The following is a 27,940-nucleotide window of genomic DNA, read 5'->3' as shown; positions in this document are numbered from 1 at the left end:
CAGGGAAAGAATGAAGTTTTCCCAGTCCAAGGCTAATGATGTTTGCTTAATCAGCCTAAAGCAAACCCATTATGCAAACAGCTATTTCTGTCTAGGGGAAAAAAAAAAACAACATAAACCTTAAGTGTGATTGCCATAAAAAGATCTTCTTAACAAACAGAAGAAAGTGTTCACTGTTGCCCTTTCCAATGTATGATTAGGAAAAATTTGCATTCTAAAGTTTAGGATTTATTAGTTTAACCTTTTATTATTGCTGTTAGCTTCATTTAAACTTCAGAACATTCAAATAATAGCAATTTCTATCAGAATTATGCTTTCAAGATCTTTTTTTTTCCCCTTGACATGAGCCAAATTTTACTGTTAGCAGGCTTCTAAAACATGCTGCTTCCCATTTGCTTTCCTGTTCTTAGTGCAAACCCTCTAAAGATTCATCTGCTTTCGCTGATCCAGTTCTTTCTAGGTATGTTCATATCTTTGCACAGTCCTTCAAACCCCTGGCACAGCACTGAACTACTTAAAACCAGCAGTGATTAGCAGGCATTACCAAACAGATGAAGTATTATAGAGCACCTCAAGGTTGCTTTATGGCTCTAACTTTGGACAGAAACCTTGTAAAGTGCACCCAACTTACTGGCACTTCTGAGCAAGTTCAAGCCACGGGGTGAAACAAATATTTGGCTTCCAGAAGTTAGTTTACAAGTGCTGAGGCTCCATTTTTATACTTCAATATTCTTACTGAATATCAAAAAAAATGGCAAACAGCTTTACAGAAGCTCTTTCTGACCTTTGATTTAATTTCTAGTCTAACATGAACTGAATCAAACCAAACCATTCAAGAGCTGTAGGACAGCTAACTGGTAGCCCATGCTTCCCCACCACCACGATAACATAACCAAAGCTTTCAAGTAGCATTTACCCACATGCAACCATAGAAAATATTTAATTGAGGACTAGAGATTTGTTCTTGCCTAAAATAATGAATGATGGAGTGCAGCCTGGCTGCACAACCAGGGCTGTCATTAGTCACTTTGCTCAAATTTCGTACTCACACGACTGTCACTGGAAAATTTGTGGCATCAGCCAAGGAGCAGCAGGCTGGGGTGGAGGGCACCAGAGTGGGCAACAGCATCCTGAGCCTACACTGAGAGAAGGGTCAGTCTGGTGGTGCTGGGCCAAGAACTTCACTCATGGAAGTTAAGGTGAAGGGCCTGGCAGCAGATGGGGATGAGTAATCAGCTAAAAGCAAGGCAGGTGTGGCCCTGTGTTTCCTACAGGCTCTGCTTACCTCCCTAGAACCCCCCCCCAGGGAGGTGCTGGTGGCTCAGAAGATTCCTGCTGGTTAAGTGAGTGGCTGTGAGCAGCCACATATGGGGTAGGAGTAAATCAGAAATAACAACAACAAAACCCCAATAGAAACAGGGAATTTACATGATTTGGGTGAACAAAAAAATTAAGATCTCAGCCATCAGGCATCTGCTGAAGAATTTAATTTCAACCACATGAATAAGCCCTGCATGTTTGTGCAGGTTAGAGGCACCAGGTCCAAGTGATTACTTAAGGCATTTATTACCACTTACCTTTAGCTCTGATTTTAGAACATAAAAAAGACCCAAAAAACCCAAACCTATGGGAAAATGTTTTGTACCAAACATCCATTAAATCTAAGGAGACAAACAACAATGCTTTTAATAGAAGCTTTTCCTTTGGCTAGAAATTACCTGGCTCATTTTAACTTATCTTAGGGAAAAACACAAAAAAAAAGTAATTAAATGTTGGCTGAAATAATAATAGCCTTGAAAGTTATCTAAGTGGTGACACTTGTGCTTGCGTTTCCCCAAGTGCCTCTTGCCAGCCAGCCACAGGAAGTGTGTGTGTCTGTATTTGTCATCTGCAAGGAACACTTCTGGACTGTTACTTCAAATTCAGTTCATGACAAATGCCAGCTGAGGAGTTCCAGGGAAGGGACATTTCTGTGCTAAAGAGACTCAGCATGTCTGGGGCAGAAAGTTTTATTTCCTTCTAATCAGGTGGCAGCCCTCTGAACTGCATCATCAGTGCAAGCTTTAATTTTAGGGAAGGCAGTGTGCACCCTCTGTTCTCCTGCCTTATGAAACTGCGCAGACATCAAAGCAGTCCACGGGTTTAATTAGACACTTAATTATATGTAAGGGTGGTAAGGTATGCATTCAGGAAATAAAAACATGAGTTTTCCCCCCACCCCCCCCCAAACCAGTTGAATGCCAGTGAGCAGAGTGACGTTCACAGAGCTGTGGTGCACTGTGCCTTTCACAGCACCATTCGTAACAAAAACGGTTTCGGGTTTGAGTTTTAGCAGCTTTTTTGGTTTGGGTTTTGGATTGGTTTGGTTTGGTTTGGTTTTTGCCCCCACTAAAATAGGTTCTAGATATTTCTAGCTTGCAGGTCTGGCACACTTAGCTCCTTTCATGGCTGAAACAGGGTCAGCATGCACGCACTCAAAGGGTGCTTTGTATGCCTGTGGCTTTAGAGCACACACAGGAGCAGTAACTGACACAGAAATAGAAGTTTGGTGTTTTACTGAAAGCTTTACCTGTAACTGCCAGAGCTTTCCCTTTCCTCAAGCTTTGCTGCTCCATTTTTCCCTTGTCTTTATTGAAACAAACAAACAAAAGCTACTTACACTTCCACAGCCAAGCAAGTGCAACTGTTTGCATAACTGTTCCTGGAAATGTGATGAAAACTGACATATTCCAGTGATTGGGCAGCTGGAATAATTCATTTTATTCTTTGCAGAGAAGAGTAAGTATACTCTACTCTTTTTGCCTAAACTATAAAGATTATGAAACACCCAGTTTGCTCTTCCCCCTCCTCTGATTCATTCTCTCCTTCAGCAGGAAGGGAAGAACCCAAAGCGTTTAGAAACCTTTCCTGCAAGTGCTAACATCCTTTGTAAAGCCAATTTCGTGATCTGTTTTCTGTCTTGCTGTTTGTAACCTCCCTGCCTGTTTTTATTTCTTGCTACAAATTACTTTCAGGTGCAAGCTTCATTAACATGGTCTACACCCTCTTCTAGAGTAATTAATTATTATTAAATAAACCAGGCCTTTGTCATTTAAGGTCCCATGTCAGCCTTCAAAATAATGGCTGGGAATCATCCAGCTGCAATTATGCTTCTACCTACCTAAATTCTCTTTGTAGTTTTAATTAAAATACAGTATCCAGCATGATTTCACCTCCTATTTTAAGTTCTTGTACAGCACTGGTTAAGGAAGAAAAAAAACACTATCTCAATTAAGCAATGACTCCTTTTTGTGGGCTTAAATAGGTAGAATAAACCTCTTGGTTTACCCCAGCGTGCAGTGACAGACTTCTGTAACCTCTGAGAGGGTCTTTAAAAAGAAGATATATTGGTCTTCAAAAAGAAGATATATTGTCTTCAAGGCACACGCTGGGGAACTCAGAACAGGGTAAGGCTGAGAATTGTTCTTGCCACAGTTAGCAAATGTTAGGGGAATGCAAGTCACAGAGAGATGAATGCCCTTGAACAATGACAAAGGAATTAGAGGCGTGATGCAAACACGGTAAGGATTGCCACAATAGCTGAGCAGCTGGCAAATGGCATGAGAAATAAGAAGCTGAGGAGAGGTACAGAAAATCTCTGGGATGATTTGGCATATTTATTAATAAATGAGACTGGAATGGTAGCTAAGGGAAGAAAAATGAAAAAGCATTGGCAGTGCAGTGCATTTTTGGCAGGCATGTAACACTAGGAAATTGGCTTTTGAATAATTTTTTCTTGTCAAGGTTCTCCTCAGCATCAGAAGTTTCTCACCCAGTCCAGGTAATTATACTTGAGCATCAAAATCAGAGAGACTGGAGTTATTACTGCTGATTTTACTATCTCTTCTGTTCAGGTATTCAGTGAAATCAGCATCTAGTCCTTTCAAGAATTCTGAGAAAATGGCTCTGATGCTTCCAGTTGTTCAGGTAATTCTGAGAGTAAATGTAATCAGGAGAGAACATCTAACCACAGACAACCTGTACAGGCAAACCCAGAAACTGTCCTCTGGTTTAGAAGAGCCTGCAAGAGAACTGATGTCAGCCCATGGGTGTTATCTTCATTGCAGACTCCCCATGAGTGACACCTGAAACAATAATCGGGTTATGAACCTGTGCACAGCTCATCACCTTATTGCAGAACTCAGTGCAGGTATTTCATGCAGCTCCAAGTAATGGTCCAAAAGTTAAAGCCTGCTCTTACCACACTTCTTCTGCAAGTTCCAGTACACAGTAATTGCTGTGATAGTTACTGCATTGCTAAAGCATCCCAGTAATTCTGAGGAATCAAAATGGGTTGCAGCAGGTATGTTCAAACAAACACATCCTACCTCTTTTCCTCTGAGCTGCATGGAGATATTCCCAGGAATATTTGACTAAAGTATCAAAACCATCAGATGGAGTTACCCTAACACAGCTCCCTTTGGTCTGAGCAGATGTTTCACTTCCAGTCAGTATGGCAGAGACAGCAATTCCAGGTGTCACATTCATCTCCAGCATGGATTCTCCACAGCACAGCTGGCAGAGGTTTCAGAAGCACAACCTGCTGCATAACTGTCGCCAATGGAGCCCCGAAGTTCTGTTAATGTACTTTACATCTGGAGACTTTCCAAGCCCACCCAGGTGCATTCCTGTGCAGGCTACCTTAGGTGATCCTGCTTTGGCAGGGGGGTTGGACCTGATGATCTCTGGAGGTCCCTTCCAACTTCTAATGTACTGTGATCCTCCATTAGATCAGGTTGCCCAGAGTCCTGTCAAGCCTGACCTTGATTATCTCCAAGGACAGGGCCTCAGCTACCTCCCTGAGCAACCTGTTCCAGCGTTCTACTGTCCTCATGGTAAAGAACTTCCTAACATCCAACCTAAATCTACTCTTCTCTCATTTCAAACCACTGTCCCTCATCCTATCCCTGCAGGCCTTTGCAAACCATCCCTCTGCAACCTTCTTGTAGGCTTCCTTCAGGTACTGGGAGGCTGCTATTTGGTGCCTCCTCTTCTCCAGGCTGAACAACTCTAGCTCCTTCAGCCTGTCCCTGTAGAAGAGATGTGCCACCATCCCCCCAGTCATTTCCATGGCCCTCCCCTGGAGGTTCAGAGATTGATGAAATGAGAATCAGCATTTTTCATGTGCTAACAGAAACATTTAAATGAAAGAGACAATCACCCTCATTTCTAGGATCAATAATTTATTTAGTTTTGGTTGGTTTGTGGTTTGGTTTTTGTTGGGTTTGGGTTTTGGTGGTTTTTTTACAGTTTTGCAGTTTGTTACAGGAGAAGAACCACTTGCTAATGAAAGTGACATGGTTGGAACCATTTTCCAAGGTAATGGAAAAAGTTAAGCACAGTCCCTAGGATGCACATTTACAACTAAGCTGCCAATATTAAATCATTTTAAGCAAGTGTACTCCCTCTTTAATCCTCGTATCAATTAATTTTACTGCTCTCCTCTTACAGGAAGACTAAATTGTAGCATCTAATTTTCCTTATCCTGAAGTCTCCATCTTCGCTCTCACTACTGATCTATCTGCAGACAAGTCAAAGAGGCTGGCTACTGGAGCCAAAGCCACAGAAGCGGAGCTGGTGCCAAGGTTCCTTTTTCTCTTGGCAGCCTCCTCAGTTTCCTACTGTCCCAAAAGGAAACAAAAGACTCTCAGTTTTCTGAAAACCAGATTCTCTGCATGACAGTGCATTGCATTGCCACTGAATGGGCCACAGTGGATGTTCTTCTAGGAAACGAATCAGGTAGTGAACAAGATACAAAGAATTAGAAATGAACTCGATATAAATGTTTCTAACATTTCCCCAATGGATTATGAACTAGAAGCCTACTCTCCTTCCACAAAAAATAGATTATTTTTTTCTTTTTAATATAAATACATTTTAATACAGACAATCCTGATTCTATACCCAAAAGAGAAGTCAATGTCACATTCAAACAGGTTTGCTCAGTGTAGCGTTAAGACACAAGCAGACGTCACAGTAGGCATTAACACAGTGGTTCTAGGGAGGCAGTGAACTACAGCCCATGGACAGATACACAAACACACCATGCCACCTGCTTAGCCAGCCTGTCCTGGCATTTAGAGAACAGCAGAGCTGCAGCTTCAGGCCCAGAGCATCACACTCCTCAAGCAGATTTCCATGGGTAGAACAAAAAATTGATAGGAACCATCGCTGAGGTTTTGGATCTGATGAGACATTTGTATCATCCCAGGGCATGCCCGCACCAAGGGTATAGGAAGGAACTGCTAACAGAAGCCACTACCCATCTCAAACTCAAGAGAAAAAGCATTTACACTCCCCATGGTCTCAAAGCTCTTGGTTGTCACTACCTGAAATTAACTCCATTCCTGTCTTTATCCCCCTCCCTCATTTTTGCCCAAAGATAACATTTACCTCCCCAGTCAGCACATGTAACCCTTCTAACTTTTGTGCAATACACACAGCTGGAGCTGCTCTCCCACACCCCCCCATAAGGGACAGAAATAATCTCTATAGTTTCATTCCTAACCAGATCTAATTAAAATTGAGCTGTTAGATTTTCTTTTCCAGGTCATGAATAATTAATAGAACATTTTTATAATACTTATTAAGTACAAGAGCTGGATATTAGCATTTTCTAACCTTAAATAGCCTCCAAATAATCTTTGCACAAGTAAGAGTTCCCTTTAATTTTTATCATGAAAATTGGAATTTCTGGGGTTTTTTTTATGGGTCAACATCTAGCACTGCTTCTCAATACACTTGCACAGTCTGTGTGCTTAAAGTGAAGGACTTTGGGTCTTGGTGGCCTGTAATATTTCACACATAGCCACCGCCACCTGGACATGCCACACAAGGTTTTGAAGTGACACTCAACTGGAGGACAGAGGTGGAAAACAGAATAATTTTACTGACCTGCTCAAAACCAAGACAGAGAGAGAGGGAATGAGCAAGAATCACAGAATTGTCAGGGTTAGAAGGAACCTCAAGGATCATGCAGTTCCAACCCCCCTGCTATGGGCAGGGACACCTCACACTAGACCAGGTTGCTCATAGCCGCATCCAGTCCAGCCTTAAAAACCTCCAGGGATGCGGCTTCTACCACCCCCCTGGGCAATCTGTCCCAGTGTCTCATCACCCTCATGGGGAAGAACTTCTTCCTAACATCCAATCTGAATCTACCCATTTCTGTATTTTTTCCATTCCCCCTGGTCCTAACTAACCCTCAACACCTGGCTTGCAAACCTGAAGAGACTTTCTACAGCTTAAAAAAACCCCAAATTCTTCTGAGTCAGGGCGAGTGGATTATCCAGTTACTGCATAAACATCAGAACAGAAAGGCTATGTTCACAGAAGCAACGCTGGCTTTAGCCACGGATCTGAGAGCAAAGTTTCTAGAATTTAAACCATGCTTAACATTTGATGTGTTCATTTTCCAAATGAATTGTTCTCCCCCTGCCAATAAAGTCTGTGAATTACTGGAGCATCAGCATGGCAGTTACCCACACGCTGCTGCTTCTCTTTCAGAAACCTGACATTTCAAGGAACCCAAGGCTGAGAAAACTGAAAGAATGTGTTGAGTTATCATTTCCTTGTCTCTCAGAAAAAAATTACGTCACCCTTAGCAGTCACAGAGACTTAGTTTCTTTTTCCAAGATTAATTCCCTCTGTAAAGTACACATCTAATCCTGTCTCATGGCAGGAAACAGCTAGTCGTTATTAGCAGATAATCTGGGGTAGCTTTTAGATGTTTTCTTTTGCTTTCAGAAAGTCAGATCCCGAATTTCCAGACTGGCTCCTTAAAAGAGAGCTGCAGTGCTAATTCAAATGCAGTTTAAAATGAGACCAAATGCAGCTTAAAATGAGACCAAAGACATAAACACAAGAATTATTATTATTTGTTTTTCCCCAGAGCCATTATTCATTGATTTTGGAGATGAATTTCCAAAGTAAACCAAATACAGATTAATATTAAAATACTAAATATTACCTAGTCAAGGAGACCAGCAAATTCTTCTGTGAATAATGCTGTTAAGAGCTGATTTTCAACTGGTTTATATTAAGCATTAGCTGTCAATTTAAGGGGGGGGGGGGGAGGGGGGGAAATAATGTGGGTTTCATTTTACAACTGACCCAAGAGCTCTCAGCTCCTTCTGAGATTGGAATGGGCTGCCTGGGGAGGTGGTGGAGTCACCATCATTGGAGGTGGTTAGGAGGAGACTTGATAGGGTGCTTGGTTGCATGGTTTAGTTGATCAGGCGGTGTTGGATGATAGGTTGGACACAATCATCTTGAAGGTCTCTTCCAACCTGGTTTATTCCATTCTACTCTATTCTATTTTGAGATGAAAGCTGTTCAGTGCTGTACAACGCAAGGTCTTTACCACCAAATCTTGCACATGGCTTTAATGCAAACATGGACAGAAGTGGCATCAGAACAGCAGCTGTTCTGCAAGAGGGTTTGAGGAAAACACTCTTCCAGTGCTGTTTACATGCAACAATACAATGTTTCATCCCCACACACAGCAGGAAAGGAATGGAACCTCTTCCTTGAACATGTTTGTAAATACTGTGGATGTAGACGACCTTAAAGAAATGCAAACAATCTGTTCCCAGGTGAAACAGGCAACAGTGGTAACTGTTGCAGTGGAATAGAGAACAAAGCACCTTCCTTAACACTTCCCACAGAAAGCTGTGTCATTTGCCTTGGTTTCACTTGTTCAACTGTGGGGACTTGTGAAAAAAAAAAAACAAAAAACCCTAACATTCCCCACACCAAAAAAAAAAGCTACAGCTAAAATGGGTTGAAATGCATCTTATTGAAAACGTCTGATGTTTATTTCTGGTTTGAAGTACTCCTAATAATAGAAGACCTCAAATTCACCCAGGAAAACATCTCCTATATGATTTAAATTAAATTTTCTGTTAGCCTGAAATTACTACCCACAGAGTGGTTAGCAGTATCCAGGAGACCCATACTGGAGAGCTCATTCTCTACAGTTAACCTCAACCCTACTGTAAAAAATGCAGCGTCAGAAAATCCATTTAACAACAGGCTGTGCTGTGGGGAACAAGGGAAGTTTTCTCTAGGCCCTTTTTCAGAGGGGCATGCCTGCCACTCAAGTTTCTGTGGATCACAGTAATATTCTTATGGAATAAGAATATTCCATAGTAATATTCTTATTCTTACTTCTGAAGTCAAAAGGAGGTAGAATTAAAAACAAAACAAAACACATTCAGGAGCATTTCAGATCAGCTGACAAGGATATGCTGGACAGAGAGGATCCTCAGTGTCATAAACTGCACCAAAGCACGAGGAGTGCTCATACCAGAGTATACCCAGATATCATTTCTGTTTGAAACATACATCATTGTGAAATAGATGGCTGGCAGTCCCAGGAAAGACCATTGCTAGGAAGTCTTATGCACAGAAGTGATTATTGTGGACAGCAATGATTATTATGAACAGTAGGTGAGTGTTGGAAGATACCCCCAAGAAACCTGCATAGGGTGCTAGCCATAAATACCCTCTCTTCTGTCTTTAAATCATAGAATCCTGGGAACCTTACTACAAGAAGGGCATTGAGGTGCTGGAGCATGTCCAGAGAAGAGCAACAAAGCTGGTGTAAGGTCTAAAGCACAAGTCTTGTGAAGAGCAGCTGAGGGAACTGGGGTTGTTTATCCTGGAGAAAAGGAGGGTGAAGGGAGACCTCATCGCTGCATACAGCTCCCTGAAAGGAGGTTGTAGCAAGATGGGGGTTGGCCTCTTCTCCCAAATAAGAAGCAACAGGATAAGAGGAAATGGCCTCAAGTTGCACCAGGGGAGGTTTAGGTTGAACTTTAGGAAAAATTTCTTATCCAAAAGGATTATCAAGCCTTGGAACAGGCTGCCCAGGGCAATGATGGGAGCCTCCATCCCTGGGAGTGTTAAAAGACCATGCAGATGTGATGCTGAAGGACATGCTTGAGTGGTGACCTGGCAGTGTTAGAAACAGGTCCTATTTTCTCCTTCAAAAGCTGGAACACAATTCCTAAATACTTAAACGTGCAAAATGTCATTGAATATCCAGACAGCTCAACAGCTCTGATGGGAGGGGGAAAAAAAAGGAAAAGGAAAAGAAGAGAGGGGGAATTACTTAAACTTTTTGAAACTGTTTTCACCTTTAGTAATTACTGTGCTCTAAAACTTGATGATCAGTAGATCAAAAAATTGTACAAATAATGAAGAAGAAATTCTTTGTAAGTCTCAAGAAGATTAAGTCAGCTGCAGGCTAATTGTATGATTTAATATGCTGGAGACAAAAAAAAAATCTAAAATAAAATAGTGATAAATACAAGTCTCATTGTGACAAGAATGCCTACAAGGTACTATTGTGGAAAAGCAGTGAACTTCACGTCCTTTCTCAGCTATCAGTCTTAGGGGGGAAAAAAAGCTCTGTGCTGTAACCTAAGCTCGTTGCATTGTCTTTAGAAAATGAAATCCTCTTCCAGCAGCACAGGAAGCCAAGCCTAGCACAAATGGTAGCACATTTAATAGTGAGCACAACCCCAAGTGAAAGCACAAGAGCACAATGTTGGGGGGGGGGGGGGAAATTTTCAACCCCCCCCACAACCACCCACCCTGAGCCTAGGCAGAGGGCCACGGTTTGGAACCATTTGTAGTTCTGTTTGACTCGGGCTGTGAACTAGAAAGATGTTCAGCATGACTGACAATGGTTAGTTTACCAAAGTTATTACAATCACACCTATCTGAGGCTAACATACAATGTTCCACTTCAACTCACAGAATTAGACATGGAGACACCAAGTATTTATAGAAATATCTACAAACTGCAACTGCCTTTTTGTTTTTTTACTTTATTTTTTGTTTTCTCAAAGTATCAGCAAGCTGACCTTTAGAGTAAGGGTTTCATGACAAGAAGCTGCCCCACCCAGCCCTCTCAGGTTTTTGTTTTGCATACACTAGATTGCTCTTTTTGATATTGCTACTTCTCTGTGCTTCTGTCTTCCTAAGAAGCACACTCTGAGAAACTTGGCCAAAATTGGTCTTCGGCTTCTAACGGCGTCTGAAGAGAAAGCTTTAAGCTGAGCCTTGAAGTCCTACATTATCTGACTTACTGTTTCACCTCCATTAATATCTGACATGAAAAGTTTTTAACAAGGGAAAAAAACAATCCTTCAATTTCAGATAGAAAAGGAAAACTGGAAATTCTACACTCTCCAGCTGCCCTAGAGAAATGAAAGCCTTGCTCTACAAAGCAGCGCCAAAGCCCTTATGTTAGGGTTGAGCAGAGATTAAAGAGACATGCAAAATACAGAGCATGAACAGGCTGGATGTTAGCTATGTTAAAATGTTAAATAAAGCTAAAATCCCTCCACTTATCCTGATTATTCTGCAATCAGTTTGCAAATACTGAAATTAATGGAAAGTTCCTAGACCCTCAAAGCAACTTTGCCTTCATCTGAAATGTAAAAGGACAGTACCAGCTCTGTCCCTGAACTACTTACTGGTCTTCACTGCGAGTTTCAACGTTCCCAAGATTAAACAGAGCATGACATGGAAGGAACAAAACTAAAGGAGGAGACACTTATTTAGAGAGCTAATCTAAAGATGAAACTTGCTTTTGTGAAATGTTAGGCTCGACACTTTCAGCTGGATGTACAAGTTAAATTGGCCATGCCTTTGAAGGATTCACAGAGAGACACAAAGAAAGCTCTGCATTTGCATCCATCCACTCTGGTGGTTTCTCAGACTCTTCTCTCAGAAAGCAATCACGTCCTAAAAGATACTGGAGGGCAAGAACACTGATCCGCAGAATTTGGGCAGAATGCTCAGGTCCCACAAGGCTATTTTCAGAGCAGACGCTTGAAGGACTTAGGGAAGTGGTATCCAAAGATCATTTAGCATCGTAGAACCGCTTAAAAGTTCTGAAGATCTGGGTCTGCTTCAGAGCTCAGCAAAGACAAGACTGACAAGTTTAGTCATGAAACTCCTACTGTGGCCAGGAGTCCTTGGTTTGGTCCTTCTCCACTCGACATTGTAGGCAACGGAACTGAAGGTGTTGGTATCCCTGACGACTTCAATAGGAAGGGAAGGCCAGCGCAGGTTGGCTGTCCATCCTGTGTGCTTAAGGTCCTCCACTGTAGGAATAATCTGCCTTGTTGTGCATCACCAGCTTGTTGTCTACAAAGTAGAAACTGTCCGACTGTGTCTCGTAGGGGTGAAGGATCATCTCCCGAACTGCGGGGGTGAAAAGGAAAACAATAATTAATCATGTCACAGAGAAGCCCCTGCTGGGGCAGCACTCTGCCCTGAGCTTCCGTTACCTTTAACAGCATTGCTCAGACAGCAGCAAACTCTGAAGAGGAAAAAAACCTAAAACAGGAACCTGCCCAAACCATTTGTTGACAGTATTTTAAAGCACTCAAACATAATCCAGACAGAAGGCACCACACAAAGTGTAGGTGTAGTGCCCCCACCTAAGCTCAAAACAGCAGCAGACTAGAGTGTGGGGGTTGGTCTGGTTTAAAAAAAAAAGTCATAAACAAGTGAACTCCAGAGAAATTTGTTCTGGCATGACAGTGAGTGCACAGCAGTGCCGCACTGCATGTTCCACAGACTGCAGAATCAGTGCTGAAATAGGTGATTAGGGGTCGTAGAGAATAGAAGATCACTCAGATTTAGTACTCCTGCTGCTGTGTCTTGGGAGAGAGGAGAGAAAATAAAAGTTATATCTGTACTAAAACTGAAAGCTTCCAAGCTATCAATAGAGCACATCAAACATTAAAATAGAACATAACATTTAAGTCATCCATTTACTCAATGGCTTTTAATCCTGGGGGGTTGGGGGGTTTTTTTTGGGTTGTTTTATAACACAATTATCTTTTGCTCCCCAACACTGAATCTTCCCTTTTATGGGTTCAGGAAAAAAAAAAAGCAATTGCTTAGTAGGTGACAAGAGACATGCTACTAGAAAATGAAATCTGTATTACCACAAACACAAAACCTCCTGGAAGGATTCCACCCTCCCCAACTTTCTACAGACAGCATTTAAGAAAGGGCTTTCTCGAAACCCTTTAGACTGACATCACCGTGTGGTAACCCCATAAGCAAAGAGAGAGCTTACTGAGATCCTCAGAGAGCTGGGGAAACTCGTAGATGTGCTCACAAGTGTTTTTACTGCTGGGGATGCAGAACCCAAATTCAAAATCAAAACTCTTCAGCAACTGATCCCGGAAATAGTGCCTCTCGATCATGCGGAAGTTATTGATGGGCTTGTCCCCTACTGTGAATTCCACCCTGGAAAAGAAGGAGAAGACTGAAATGAGCTCTCTCCCTCAAACAAGATTTGCAGCCATTCCTGAAAGAGAGCTCTGCTGAAAAAAGAAGGCACACCATGTCAAGCAATGGTACTGACCAAGTTACCATTGCCTCTTTTTCTCCAAGCGTGCTACAGGGACACAGCTTAGCATCACAACTCATAGATCATACCTTATTTTGATTCTTTTTACCCAAAAGAAGAGACATGCAAGACAACTTTGCAACTTTCAACTCTTCACTGAAGGAAAGATCCTCCTATACTGGATAAGCACTTCACTAGATCACTCACTGCACCTTCCTTGCCGTATCGGATTTTCACTCAAGTTCTTTTAATTCTTCTGGTGGGTAGTAAAACAAAGGCAGAACTACAGAAAATGGTCCCTCTTCTACAGAAAATGGTCCCTCTTCTACAGAAAATGGTCCCTCTTCTGTTCCTTCTTTGTAAGTGGTAAAGAGGAACAAATTTCAACCACCACTGTATTCAAGTTTCTCTTACGTAAATAAAGATCGGTATTAGCTACATACAATATAAGTAAGCCAGAAAGACACAGTTATTAGTTTGGCTCAAATCAAAAGTTGGGTATTTACCATTTTACCATATTTAACCAAATAGCAGCCAGGGAGGTACTTATTGATACTTTAACTTCTCTTCCAAAACCAAATGATCCAAAACCTGGCAGGAAGCAGCACCATGCAGCCTTGCTCTGCATGTGTTCTCTGACAACAAATTTTCATTCTTTTGCATCATAACCAAATGCTGAATTTTAATCAAGCTCTCCAAAATACCTTTTCTCTCCCCCCCACCCCCCCTTCTTCTTTTTTCTTTTAAACAAGGCTACTGTCCATCAGTTTTTGGGAAGGACACACTTACTGCTGAAGGGCTCTAATCAAACTGCACTCCAACCTGACCCCAAACTAACGATTTCTATACACCTGAAACAAAGAGGTTTGTGATGGAAACTACAACTGCTGCTCCATTATACCATTATGGACTTAACGACATAATAGCAACAGGCATAAAGCTCTTGATTAGATCTACTAATTTAAACTTCAGACAATGTAAAGAAAAAACAAAGGCAACAAAGAATCTGACACAACATGACCCAATATCCTCCTAAAATCTCCAGTGAGGACAAAGCAGCCCACCAGCCTGCTCTTTGGAGGGCAAGAAGAGAAAATACAAGCTGAAAATTGCACCTCCTGATGCATGTTGTTTAACTGCAGAGAAATCTGAAGTTAGGAGCAATAATCAGTTAACAGTAATAATGTAGTTAGTAGTAATTACTATTAGCTTTGACTAAAGAAACAATACATTCTGTCACCTGCATTCCAGTAGCAATACCTTTGGCCTAAAGCTTTACAGGAAGATACTTTGGGTGTCACATTTTGGTGTGGTTTACCGAAGACAGACAAGTCAAAGTCCATTCTGGTGCATAAAGTGTGACTTCACCATCTCACACACGTCTATGGATTAATGTTTTTTGGGGGGGAATGCAGTGTGGAAAGCTGCAGATAAATCTTCCAAAGCTGGCAGGGCCTCTCACAAACAAACTTTAATGTGCAGAAAATAGCTGGGATACCTGGATATTCTGTACACCTTATTTTGTCCCTTTTAGCATTAATCTCTTCAGCTCCATCCCTATTCCTGAGGTAAATAAGCAAGCTGAAGGGATGGAGAAAGTAAAGCATCCAGCAAAGATGTTTGGTGATCCTCAGAACAGCAAAATATTCTCACTAAGTCAACTTCCTGACAGGATCAGCAAGCAAAAGACATTGTTTTAAGAAGATTTCAGTTGTTTCCTGTGCTAGGAAAAGTAGCCTAGGAGCAGCCTCTACTTACGTGGCTCCCACTTGCCGGAGTCTAAGAAAAGCTGGAGTAAACTGGTAACGTACAAACCGCCCAGCATTGGGGTCAATGTCCTTCTTGTCATTGTGTTCACGCTCTGGAAAAGTGCAAAGCACAAAGCAAGGCTCTGTCACAGCCATCTGAGAAACAGAAACTCTGTGGAAATACTTGCAGCTGTACAGTATGGAGGCTGGGAAGCTAGGAAAGCATTCTGAGAACACCTCGAGATGTGCTTACTCTCTTCCTAGACTCTCTAAGGCATTCACTGCTGGTCACTCAGAGACAGAGTACTGCAAGGTGGCAGTACTCTGACACCTGTGGTTTGATACACTCCTCATCTTCTGAGGTGACTTACTGCTCACATCTCTGATTCAGGATGGCAGCATGACTCTGAACAAGCCATTTCGCCCAGCATGTCTGAGCTGCTAGCAATAAGCTACAGAAAACTTCCTCTCACCTGCAGTGAGGTGGGGAAGATTTATCTGCTTGATCAGGATGAGAACAGTTGCCCTGGGTTTTTATTACCACTGGCAACAGTGGTACATGGTTACATGTGAAGAGCTCTAAATTAGCAAATTTTTCAGTTTGCCCAATTTGCACAACTGACAAAGTCTCTCCTTTTAGGAAATCCAATTCTCCTGACTCCTGAGTGAAAGATGTTAGACTAACAGTTAAACTATGTATGGGGGGACTCCTAGCTGATGAACAGCCAAGGAACAAACACACAGTGATCTCCTCCTCCTCTGCTTCTGTTTACAACATCCATCTGTCCTTTCACATCGCAGATGGCAGTTGTAAGAACACAGCAGTAAGGAGTTCTCTTCCCTGTCCTGCTACAGAGGACACCTGAATATTATTTCTGCTGGGCCTCCAGCCCTCTTGCACTTGACAGCATCTGCAATTGTGGGGAAATGTATTGAATGAAAGGAGTGGGGAAGGCAAAAGGAAGCAGCTGCTGGCATTTGTTTGTTCATGACAGAGCATTTTGTGTGTGCACTCACCTGAAGCTGCTGGTTTGGTGATTTCAAACAAGACTGTGCCAGATTCCATGTCCCGGATTTTGAACCTGGTGAAGTCTATCTTGTAAACATTTTCCTCTGGAGTGCACAAATAATCTGCAGAGGAAAGCAAACTTGAATGAAAGCTGCCCAGAACTACCAGGAATTTTGAGCTATCCTTTGGAGGCCATGAGCAGCAGTAAAAGCAGCCCAAATGCATCTCCACTGGGTTTGATCCAAAACTGATATATATGAAGACAGGCTCGGTTCTCAATGCTTATGCCACCCTGCTTGGACAGGACAGGGAAAAGGCTTCTCTCCCCCAGCACTGGGAGGTCATCACCTTTTCCCAACCCTGTGCCAGCATCTTCTGCAGCCATTTCCCTTCAGGGTACTGAGAATAGTCAGCACCTCCACCAAATCCTGCCCTTTTCAGTGTAAGAGGCTTTGCCTGTTTTAAAAACTGCCCTCTGGCAGAACACGAATGCTAAGCAGCTTTGGGAGCACTAAGCCAACTGCACGTAACTGGAACAGGAGTGTCCTCCCTGAGCCACCTCCCCTGTATCTCCAGCTCTCCAACAAAGGATGGCCTCTTCCCACCACTGATGATTGTCCCATGCAAGGATTATTTTTTTTTAACTCAATGCTGAAGATGGTGTTGAAGCCTTTCCCTGTATTAGGAAACCAGTCTGGGAAGAGAGCCTTTCCCTGCTCCCATCAGAGTTGGCCTCTCTGGGGAAAAGTGACTGTTTCAGCCTTGCTGTGCCCTCAAGACAGCTTCATGCCTTGGGCATCAAGCTCCTCTCTGGAAAAGGGCAATGGCACTTCACTTGACTGCACACACAAGCATGGATTGAGAGCAGCTCCAGTAACTTACTTTATGCTGACAAACCTAACTAAATGGTGTATGAATGCATGCTGGGCTAGCTTTTGAACTGTGCATGGTGTAGGAGACTTGTTTTGGAGGTTCTGTGGAGAAAGTAGTATTTTAACATTCTAATTCTAAGCCCTTTCTCAGCTGCTAATTCCTGTCATTAGGCTGAACTAATAATTTATTGCTGTCTGCTTTCCTGTTTCTAAAATTCAAATGCATCCATCCACCTAAGGCTTATTCATTGACTATGAAAACAAGTTACTGTGTACTCCAAGACCACACCTGCCCATTACAACCCCTACTCCAGTACCAGTATAACAGCTCTGGTACCTACATATAGCTGGGGGTTATAGCTCATGGGCAGTGGTTTGCACATCCCATAGTTAAGGAGTTAATAAAAGATTGCTGCGGTGTAGTTAGAGAACATCCCAAACACCATGCATTGCAACTACCAGACAGCAAGACCCTCATGCTGGAGTCTGTAATGACAGAGGAGGACAACAAAGCTGGTGAACAGCCTAGAGAACAAGTCTGAGGAGCAGCTGAGGGAACTGGGATTGTTTAACCTGGAGAAAAGGAGGCTGAGGGGAGACCTTCTTGCTCTCTACAACTACCTGAAGGGAGGTTGTAGTGAGGTGAGGGTTAGTCTCCCAGGTAACTGGCGATAGAGCAAGAGGAAACAGCCTCAAGTTGCACCAGGGGAGATTTAGGTTGGATATTGGGGAAAAAATTACTAGATGGTGAGGCATTGAAACAGGCTGCCCAGGGAGGAGGTGGAAGTCACCATCCCTGGAAGCGTTCAAAAAATGTTTAGACGTGGCACTTCAGGACATGCTTTAGTGGGCATGGTGGTGTTAGGTTGAGGGCTGGACTTCATGATCTTAGAGGTCTTTTCCAACCTTAATGATTCTGTGATTGTATTCTATGAAATCAGGTGTCTCTATAGCAAGAGACAAAGCTGGCTGGAGTCAGCACTCTGGAAGGTTGCTGCTAGGTGCAGCTGAGCACAAACTAGACACCTGCACTGACCTAGAAGTCCTTATTCTTTGCAAATCTCCTTAACGTGGAGAAGTGTCCAAATGTTCAATAGTACAAGGTGTTAAACATGCTCTCTGTAGGGTTCTGCTGCTCTCCATCACCACCACCATATGGTGAATGCTCAAAGGAATGGGCTTTAAGAGAGAGGACCATGTTCAAAGCATCTCTGGCATTCAGCAGAGAGGTTTCCCTTCCCTACCTACACAGCACAAAGTAAAAACACCACCAGTACCCACATTAACAGCAAGAACAAGACAAAAGCTCAACCTTTTTACTACCATAAGAAATCTACTGTTGGAAGAAATAGCCTAAAAACTGCACAAAATCTTCTTTTCTGTCTCTAGCAGTAGCCAAGGAGATGAGACAGAAATTTAAACCAAGCCCTGGCCTTAAGCCTCACCATTTAGTAATCCTCAGGTACATGTCCTACAATTACACAATGATTTTAGGTTCTAGCACAACAGCCAGTCCAAATTCTTAACCCATCCCACAAGTTCCTGGCTCCAAGCAGCCCCATGCAAAACAGACTGACAAAAGCAGGAGCAGCTTCCCACAGCTCCAGCTTCTCCTTCTTCAGCCCATGGCTGTGCTTGGACCTTCACACCCTGCTCTCCACGAAGGCAAGAGGCCGTACCAGCACAGCCTGGTGGTCGCCTGGGAGCTGGGGACACCTTCCCCAGAGCACGCAGGCAAAGTCTGAAGCCGGGTTTCTCTGCAAGTTAATTATTAAGTGTTTTTCCTCCTGCAGAATTCCTGCCCATGCAGCACCATGGCAACAGCTTTATCCCCCTCCTTGGCAGCAGCGTTGCTGCAGTAACGGTGTCCATGACTCATCTGGAGGAGAAGAGAGCCAAGCAGAGCCACCAAAGAGGAGTAAACCCCAGGCAGAATCCCCATCAGGCTCATTGAGATTTTCACCTCTGCACTATATTTTCCAACTCTTTTTGGACCAAAAATATTTTCAATATTTTTTTAAATTAAAAAGGGGAGAAAAAAAAAATAATTTAAAACCAAAAAATGCCAGTATCTAAGTGGATGACATCTGGGAAGATTAGCTGCCAGAGTACTGCTGCAATCAAGTGGTTTTTCTTCCTCTGGCAGTGCCCAGTCTCCTAGCAGGAAAAAGAAAGGAGGCACACATATTCCTCTCAGCCTGCATCACATTTGCTTGCTGCAATTCCTGCTCAAAAATCAATCACAGCAGCCACATGCTGTTTTTTTTCCCCCCATACATAACAGAAGCCTGCGGCTACGCTGGCAGGTCTTATTGGGAATGGGCTGCTTGCAATTGGCAGAGACTTGTGTGCTTAGCTGAGCACTGTCAGGTTTGCTAATCTCATCCTAGACACACTTATTTTTAAATTACTGAAGGGCCCAGTTGCCCACACTGCCGTGACGCACTCAAATGTATCATCTGCTTTCGTTAGCCCAAGTCACCACCACCATTTGGGGAATGGAGGCAGCATTCATGTCCACTTCAGTTACAGGATCACAGGCTGACGGGATATTAGGGGTTGGAAGGGACCTCTGAAGATCGTCAAGTCCAACCCCCCCTGCCAGAGCAGGACCATAGAATCCAGCACAGGTTGCACAGGAACACATCCAGAGGGGTCTTGAAAGTCTCCAGAGAAGGAGACTCCACAACCTCTCTGGGCAGTCTGCTCCAGTGCACTGTAACTCTCTACAGTGAAGAAGTTCCTCCTCGTGTTTATATCCATTGCCTTTTGTCCTATCCCAGGGTGCAAGTGAGCAGAGCCTGTCCCCCAGCTCTCAGATATTTATAAACATTTGTTAAATCCCCTCTCTCAATCTTCTCTTCTCCAGACTAAAAAGCCCCAGGGCTCTCAGCCTCTCCTCACAAGGCAGAGCTCCAGTCCCTTCATCATCCTTGTAGCCCTCCCTTGGCCTCTCTCCAGCAGATCCCTATCCTTCCTGAACTGGGAAGCCCAGAACTGGATGCTATATTCCAGGTGAGGTCTCACCAAGGCAGAGTAGAGGGGGAGAAGAACCTCCCTCAATCTGCTGGAAGACATAAGACAGCTCAAGCCTCTGTTGGGTGAAGTGGCTCATTAGAAGAAAGGTAGGCTTGGTCTCTCAGGACAAAACAGTCTTCTCATTTGCTTAGCTTCCCCTGAAGCAGGCTGTGTCGTTTCCCTGTTAATAACCAAATAATAATGATCAGAACTCCTCTGATTCAGGGCTGGCAGAGAGCACACTCTGAGCAAGGCATGGACACATCAGCACTGCCTTAGGAAACCCACAGATGGGCTTTTGGCCAGAAGTATCTACATTAAACAGTGCACAAACAATTCACAGGAAAGAAGCATTTCCTACTCCTTCCAAAGCCCAGTGAATCGCCCTATCCCAGACCACCATGCCCAAACTCCTCCCAGCAAGAGCTCAACTACTGGGTTGAATCTGTTCTCAAAGCAAAAAGCCAACTCCTGCAACTTGCCCAGACCTGGTGTTGGCAGCTACTGCTCACTTGCAATTTTCCTTCTGGTGCCTCTGCAGCTTCCTTCCCTGCATCATGTCCAAAGATCTGCAGCTCACCACCACTAGAGACATTTTCTTTCTTTTTCATGTTTTTGAAGAGTCTAAAAGCACAACTAGCAACACTGTGGTGCTGTCAGGAAGCGGCAGAGGTGATGGACTTCCTGAGTCTGCCACAATGGAGCCCTTCATGAATTGTCCTATTGCCTCTGTATGAAAAAGCAATTAAAAGAGAAACCCAAAGAGCAATCTGTGGCAAGGCACTCAGGAAGAGGCCTCTAGTGTTGTTACCAGGAACTGTGGATGCTCATTCCCCGTTTACAGTTCTGAGGTGGTACCTCCGCTGTCCAATCCGGAGAAGAACCAGTTCTCACTCAAGTAACTTTCTTCCCCGCCCTAGAACAACCCAGATTGCAAAAGAAACCAGCAAAACAGCTCAGACAATGCCAGCAAGCACTGCCTATTCTCCTGTGAGCAATGGTACACTGTGAACCCAGGTGCATGTTTCCAGCCATGTATTTTAGCAAGCTGTCATTACAGAGGAGCACGAAAGGTGAGGGCTAGTACATTGCTGGATAGCACAAGAAGAAAGCTCATGAAGGCACTTTCTCCTCCTGCCCTCTTCCTGTTATTTCAGCTATCCAATGGATGAGATTAGGTGTTTGATCCTCATCACAGGAAGCTAGAAGTTGATCCTGTATTTTCACATTTCCTTTGCAACCACTCCACCAAGCACCACTTCTTATGCTCCTATCAAGAGCCTCTCTCCTTCTCTGCAACGAGGAGAAAGCACGTGGCCCCCCTCACAGGCTCTACAGATATTTCCATGGTGCTTACCAGAGCATCTAAACTCAGATTGGGCATCTCCTATTTTAAGGCTTTAATAGTCTGCAAAGGAAAGCAAAGTGTATCCGAGGCAAGAAGAAAACCAAATCTGGTCAGGAAAATGAGCATCAGTCAGGAGGATGCTGTACAAGAAACTGATGCAGCAGCAGTGGTTTGTAACAGGGACAGCTCTCCTTAACAGAGGCAATAATCTGAGGAGTGAGAAGGCTGCTGGAGCTATGCAGGCCTATTTCTAAACACGCATTAGCCAGCAAGGTCAGAAGCTATTTTGAAGACAACTCCCAAGACATAAGCCAGGTACAACACTAAGACAACTGCAGAGGAATTGCTAGGAGCTGGAGATTAGGAGATTATCAGATTGAAGAGTCTCAGGAGGAAGCAAGCAAAAATAGCATGAACCCCTGAAGATCCATAGTGCTGACGCAGGACAGAGTACAAGACCTGGAGGGCAAGGCAGGGCAGGGTTCAGGTATCGATATGCCTGCTTAGACAGACGGGGTCCAATTAAAGAACTAAACCATTTCGCCTGCCCTTTACCTTAGCAGTTCAAGTTGTGTAAAGAAAAGAGCAGAGAAACAAGCTAAGCCAGCCAGGACATGCTCCATTTCTAAAGCCATGAGTTGGATAAGCAAAGCCAGTGGAGACCAATGGGTAGGGGGACACCTGCAGCCCTCAGCACAGTGGCAGGGTACTGGCCCTTCACTACAAAAAGGACATTGAGTTGCTGGAGCACATCCAGAGAAGCACAATGAAGCTGGTGAAGGGTCTATAGAATAAGTCTTCTGAGGAGCAGCTGAGGGAACCAGGGTTGCTTAGTCTGGTGAAGAGAAGTCTGAGGAGAGACCTTCTTGCTCACTATAACTTCCTGAAAAGAGAGTATAGTGAGGTGAGGGTCAGTCTCTTCTCCCTAGTATGTAGTGATAGAACAAGAAGAAATGGCCTGAAATTGTAACTGGAGAGGTTTAAGTTGGATATTTGGAAGAAATTCTCTACTGAACAGGTGGTCAGGGATTGGAACAGGCTGCCCAGGGAAGCAGTGGAGTCAGCATCCCTGGCGGTGTTCAAAAACGATTGAACATGGCGCTTTGGGACATAGTTTCATGGCCACAGTGGTGTTAGGTTGATGGTTGGATATGATGATCATAGAGGTCTTTTCCAACAAAGACAATTCTATGATTCTACTGTGAATGTCCCAGAGGAAAGACCTCACACCAGGAGGATCTGATGAGAGTTCTTCTGCAGCAGCATACTCAGTGATCACCACTGTGAATGAAGCAGAGGCATGCATCCTAGCAGTCACCGAGCTGGGGCAGTCACAAAGGTGCCCACAGCCTGTACAACATGTGCCCACCTGGCAGTCTGCCTTGCCACACTGCACACCAAGTCCCATCACACAGGTTCTGCTTTTTGTGGCAGCCTGCTTGTCTTTAATATTGTTTTAGCTAGAGCTTTCCAGACTTCCCTCTCTCACAATTCATTTGATCACAGCCCTCCAGGCCTTGTTAAGGAAGGATGGAGCTGCTCTTCCCTCATCCCTAAGGCATCCAAACACTCTTTCCCGCCCCCCTTGTTCATGCTGTTTGCACTCTAAGTCTGAAACTATGTGCACAACACGAACAAAGTCAGTTCCCTTCGCTCTTACACAGGACTAAGCCAAAGCAATCAGGCTCTGGCCAAATCCCCAGACTGACTCCTCCAGATTTCTTCTTACCTTTGCCATTTCCATCAGGAACAGCAGAAGGAAGAACCCCCCCCAGCTGCCAGACCAACACTCTGAGCTACACACACACCATGTGTGCTGCCCTAGAAATGTGAACAGCCCATATTGTACTGCGAGACCACTAAAAAACAAACCCTTCATCTACAAACACTATGAGCTGTGCTTTCTCACAAAGCCTTGAGAAGGTTCATAATGTACATGGTGAGGAAAAGAGTCACGGTGAGAGCAGCTTGACACAGCTCCGCAGCAAGAACTCTGTATATCCACACACCACAGCCCTGGACAACTCTCAACAGTGACTTCCTAACTTTCTCATAAACACCCCCAGCTAATCAGAGCTCCTAATACAAGACATTTTCCCAACTGCTTGAGGAAGGAAAGGACAGTCATGGTCCAGGAGTGGCTTGGAAGGTTGATTTGGGCCCTACAGGGAACCTGGTATGAAAGTCATCCAGGAAGGGTCTGTCCTGATCGACCCATTGAGGCAGCCCTCTGCCAAGCTGGCCTTTAGATAAAGCTGCTAAAAGAAGTCTCAGAAATCCTCAATGACAGCTTGGGGAAGAGATTAGTTTCAGAAATGATTAAGTCTGTGCTCCTTATTTCTAGGTTTTGTTTTGTAATTGTCTCCAAGTATGTAATCAATTGTTTAACCCTTTGGGTTTGCCAAAATGATTAAAATCAGCTTTAGAATAAACCTCACTAACAGCAGCTTTGATTTAGTATTCCAGACAAACTGTACAGGCACCTGTAGCTACAACAGGCAGGCTAGTCTTAGAAGCTGAAGCTTGCCTTTCATTCCATATCTGTTGGAAGCCTGGCACCGCTGCACATGGCAAAAGGGGTGGCATTATGGGGGGCGCAGCATCATCTTTCTGCTGAGCACTGATGAGTCTAACCCCAAAGAGGGAGGCAAAAAATAAAGCTGTGCTTGAATTAACCTTGCCCTGCAGCTAACATGGGGGTCACGCAGCATGAGCCAGCAAAGCTGTGAGATGCAGCATGGTCAAAGACAGGAGGGACAGTGCCTGGGGACGAGAGTCTTCAGGTCCTCAGATGGCTCCAAAAGGCAGGACATGGCATTCACAGACACCAACATCCCAATAACTGCATATGGACTCCTCCAATCCTCTGGCTGCTTGAGTAATTAATTGCAATTTGAACTGAGCTCTGCCCCACTCCTTTGCTAATCCAAAGTTAATCATGTCCTAAGGTTTTTCCTCTTTTTTGTAACTGCACTCATGTGAGCAAGTGACAAATCTTGCTAATTGCAATGAAAATGGTTCATGCACCTTATACCTAATCCTGCTGGAGCCCAGCCAAAAGGCCCAGACAGAGGTACTTAAAAGTCATAGAGATGTGGTGTTGAGTGACATGGTTTAGCATCAGACTTGGTAGAGTTGGATAATGGTTGGACTCAATGATCTTCAAGATCTTTTCCAACCAAACAATTCCACCCCAGATCCATCAGACTGGATCCCAGTGCCCAAAAATATTATGGCCCTGGAGCTGCTAGAGAATTTCACATTGAAAGGATGCAGCAAATGCAGGACAGTTTGCACAACTCGCCCTTTAAGCTTATTAGAAGCACATTAAAAGCAGAGCCCAGCTGGCTCTCCTGGCTGGTTACAGACAGGGTTTCTCTAGGTTAGCACTAAGTGTGCTTTTGCCACAGAGCCACATCCTGTATCTCCACCCTCCCAGCCTGAGCTATTTCACATTTGCTCATTTATCAGCTGTACCTGTTGAAAGAGCAAAGCCCAGCTGTGCTTCCTGATGCAAAAGCAAGGGGTTTTCCTAGTCCCCAGTGCCAGAGTGGGGCTAAGAGCCTGCTTGCATGCTGCCTGCTCAACAGGGAGCAACCGTAAGCAGCAGTTTGGTTCCAAAGGCAAGCAGGTTTGCCCAGTGCATCAGGAAGCATTGAGGAGTTCCACCACAGGCAGAGCAAGCATAAAATGACAAGATCCAAAAGTTCCAAAAGAGCATCTGCAAGATCAGCACACCACAGGCAAATGCAGGGCAGCAAGGTGTGACACAGTGCCCTGATACCACAGGCAGCTGTGCCAAGGAGTCCCTTCTGTAACTGGATCCATACTGGACTCCATCAAGTAGCCAGGATTCTACCTTTTCCTACACAAGCAGAAACACACAGGCTACTCGTGGTGTAAGCATTTCTCAAACACACGTTCCTGCAGAACCAAGCTCTCTTCTAACATGGCTCATCCTGGGCTTTGTCTGCTGAAGCAACATTAAAATGTGCCCAGGTCTCTGATCAGCTCACAGCTTAACAGAGGTCTCTCAACAGTGTGAGCTACCATGTTACTGGCCCATGAGTTTGGATAAAGGTAGATTATGCTCCATCTGGAACACCAAAGGACATCCAGGCCAGGAAGACATTTCTGCTGCAACCCTGCTACCAACTCACCCTGTAGTTTCAAACTATCTGGAGCACCAAAACTTCAGTCATCAAAAGACAGAACTGCTGAAGCAAGGCATCATGTCTGCCCCAACTCAGCATCTTCAAGGGAAAGGTTGGGGCTGGGGCTGAACTTCTCTCCCACAGTCTGGTCCTTCCCCCTCCCTGCAGCACCCTCTGCTCAGATCAGACAACTGGAACACTTTTCACAGTGGTATTTTTGGCACTCTGTTTTTAGGAGCTTGCTGTGGCACGTGGAAATGAGTAAAGGCCACGGAATGTCCCAAATAATCATTAGATGTTGAGGATCAGTAAAATATTCCTGTATCTTTCCTCTCTGTGCTAAACTCACCAGCTGCAAAACCAGGCTTGATAAGGGGTGCTGCAACACATTCCTTGGTCATAAAATACAATATGCCCAATGTGGATGTATTGTATACCTGTATCCCTAAACACACACTGAGGATTTCAGGTGCAGAGCACATTTGCTAGCTCCCACATAGCCAGCAGGACATGCAAGCAGTTCCCAAGTGCAGACATTACCCACAGCTCATCACAGGACCTGATTCTTGTTTGGCCTGACCCATCCACACCTCCTGTGCTATCCTCATACCAGCTAGTCTCATAGCAGGAGAAGAGCAAAGCATTTTCATGCATTTCACATCTTCCCTGTGCTCCAGAGCACACTGCCCCATGGTTGGAAGAAGCAGGTGACAACCAGCTGCCCCAGCCTGGCCCTGAAGCCAGGGTGACCAGCTCAGCCTTCCCTGTGCTTTGGGAATGCAGGTGGCTACCAAGAGCCATGCACCATCCACAGGTCTGCATGCCCTGGGAGCAAGGGTGGCCAGGTGCCTGCAGCCCCTCTAGACAGCACTGCCAAAGGCAGTGACACGCAGGCTACCGTGCAGCACGTACATGAAGTGTTTCATGGAGCCATCGCTTGGATTCACCATCTAACTGCTGCTCCTCAAGCCTCCTGGCAGCACACTTCGGTGCCTGCTGCACAGCTCTCCTTGCTACAGGCAGATTTCTGGGCCTGGGCAGCGAATCACTCTGATGCAGCCTAGCAGAGCATCTCTGCTTGGAAAAGGGGACCCAAGGACACCCCAGCCACAGCAGCCCCTCTGTCAGAGAGGAGCCTGCATAACCCCTTCCTGAGGACAAACACCCCAGACCCCCCAGGGGTCTCCTCCCAGCCTGCTCACCACGCAGAGGCCGAGAGGGCTGCCAGCGCACACCGACGCTCACAGCCGCATCCTTCCTCTCCAGGGCTCGTCACGCCGCACAGCCCCAGCCTGTGACACAAACCCTGCTCCAACGCCACATTGCAGAGCGCTCTGAGGCGAAGAGGAGCACGTTTGGACACTCAGGCCAGCACCCTCCTCCTCCTCCTCCCCCCCTCAGAAGTCTTCTTCCCTTGCTCAACCTGCTGCCTGCAGAGAGATGACCCAAAGGACCCAGGACATATAAAAAGGCTTTTTTTGGTGGGCAGCAGGGCAGACCACCCTTGGGCATTGCCGGCATATACCCTGTCCCAGCCTGGCATGCTACAACGCCGACAGGTCCAAGACAGCTGTCTAGCCCCACATGAGCTGCTCTGCCGAGCACAACAGACCTTCCAGCTGCATGCTCCCACACCTGATGTCCCCTGAGGATGCTCTGAAGACCAGCAGTGCAATATTGAAGAAGGCGAAACTGCAGAGAGGGTTTTCAGGATGGGGCTGCAGTGAAGCCCTCCTAAAGTTGCTGGCCACAGATCCAGCCTAGCCCCCAGCCCCACGGCTATAGGGTCAGTTTAGCTCAGCCCTGCACACAGGGGCACAGACACAAGAGGGTGGCATCCTGCCGGGAGCGGGGGGGTGGTGGGGGACTGCTCCACAGCTCGTGCATCCCTGGGATTAGGGGGAAGCATCCCCAGACCTGAGCTTCAGGTCTTGCCATCCCCTGCGGTGCCTGGATAGCACCCAGACCCCAGAGGTAGCACCGAGGAGGATCCTGTCCCCTGAGGTAGCATCCCCAAACCAGTTTCCTCCTCTGCTCGCCAGTCCCAAGGGGGATGTGTTCCCCATCTCCTGCTGCCGCCGCAAGCCGGTCCTGGATCCCCCCCGCTCCGCGCCCCACCGAGTCCCGGGGCAGCTCCCTCGCCAGTACGCACCGCTGGTGACCCGCTGCAGCCCCAGCACATCGTCGGGCCCGATGAGCGCCTTCCGGCCCAGCTCCTCCTCGGTACGAGCTGCCGCCGCCGCCCCGGCTCCGCCGCTCTTCTTCACCTTCATGGCCCCGCCGCCGCCGCTGCTGCTGCCGCCGGTGTGAGCGGCCCTGGCCCCGCTGTGCTCCGCCACCAGCCCCGCCGCACCGGGAGGGGCATCACCGC

General features: G+C 45.2%; 1 protein-coding gene across 1 annotated transcript; it reads right to left on the bottom strand.

The window, feature by feature from the left end:
• Nucleotides 1-10,615: 10,615 nt before the first annotated feature.
• Nucleotides 10,616-27,917, bottom strand: UNC119 (unc-119 lipid binding chaperone). The gene is made up of 5 exons (XM_054166768.1): nucleotides 27,722-27,917; nucleotides 16,186-16,299; nucleotides 15,179-15,281; nucleotides 13,145-13,317; nucleotides 10,616-12,258 (listed from the first exon to the last, which is right to left on the bottom strand). Exons 1-5 carry the CDS (start codon nucleotides 27,840-27,842, stop codon nucleotides 12,146-12,148), a joined length of 624 nt encoding a protein of 207 aa, XP_054022743.1. The 5' UTR covers nucleotides 27,843-27,917; the 3' UTR covers nucleotides 10,616-12,145.
• Nucleotides 27,918-27,940: the final 23 nt, after the last annotated feature.

This window comes from Dryobates pubescens, chromosome 13 (assembly GCF_014839835.1).
Source record: "Dryobates pubescens isolate bDryPub1 chromosome 13, bDryPub1.pri, whole genome shotgun sequence".
In the NCBI taxonomy this organism is placed as follows: domain Eukaryota; kingdom Metazoa; phylum Chordata; class Aves; order Piciformes; family Picidae; genus Dryobates; species Dryobates pubescens.
The sequence above is the reverse complement of the archived record's forward strand: the minus strand, read 5'-3'. Positions and strand labels throughout refer to the sequence as shown.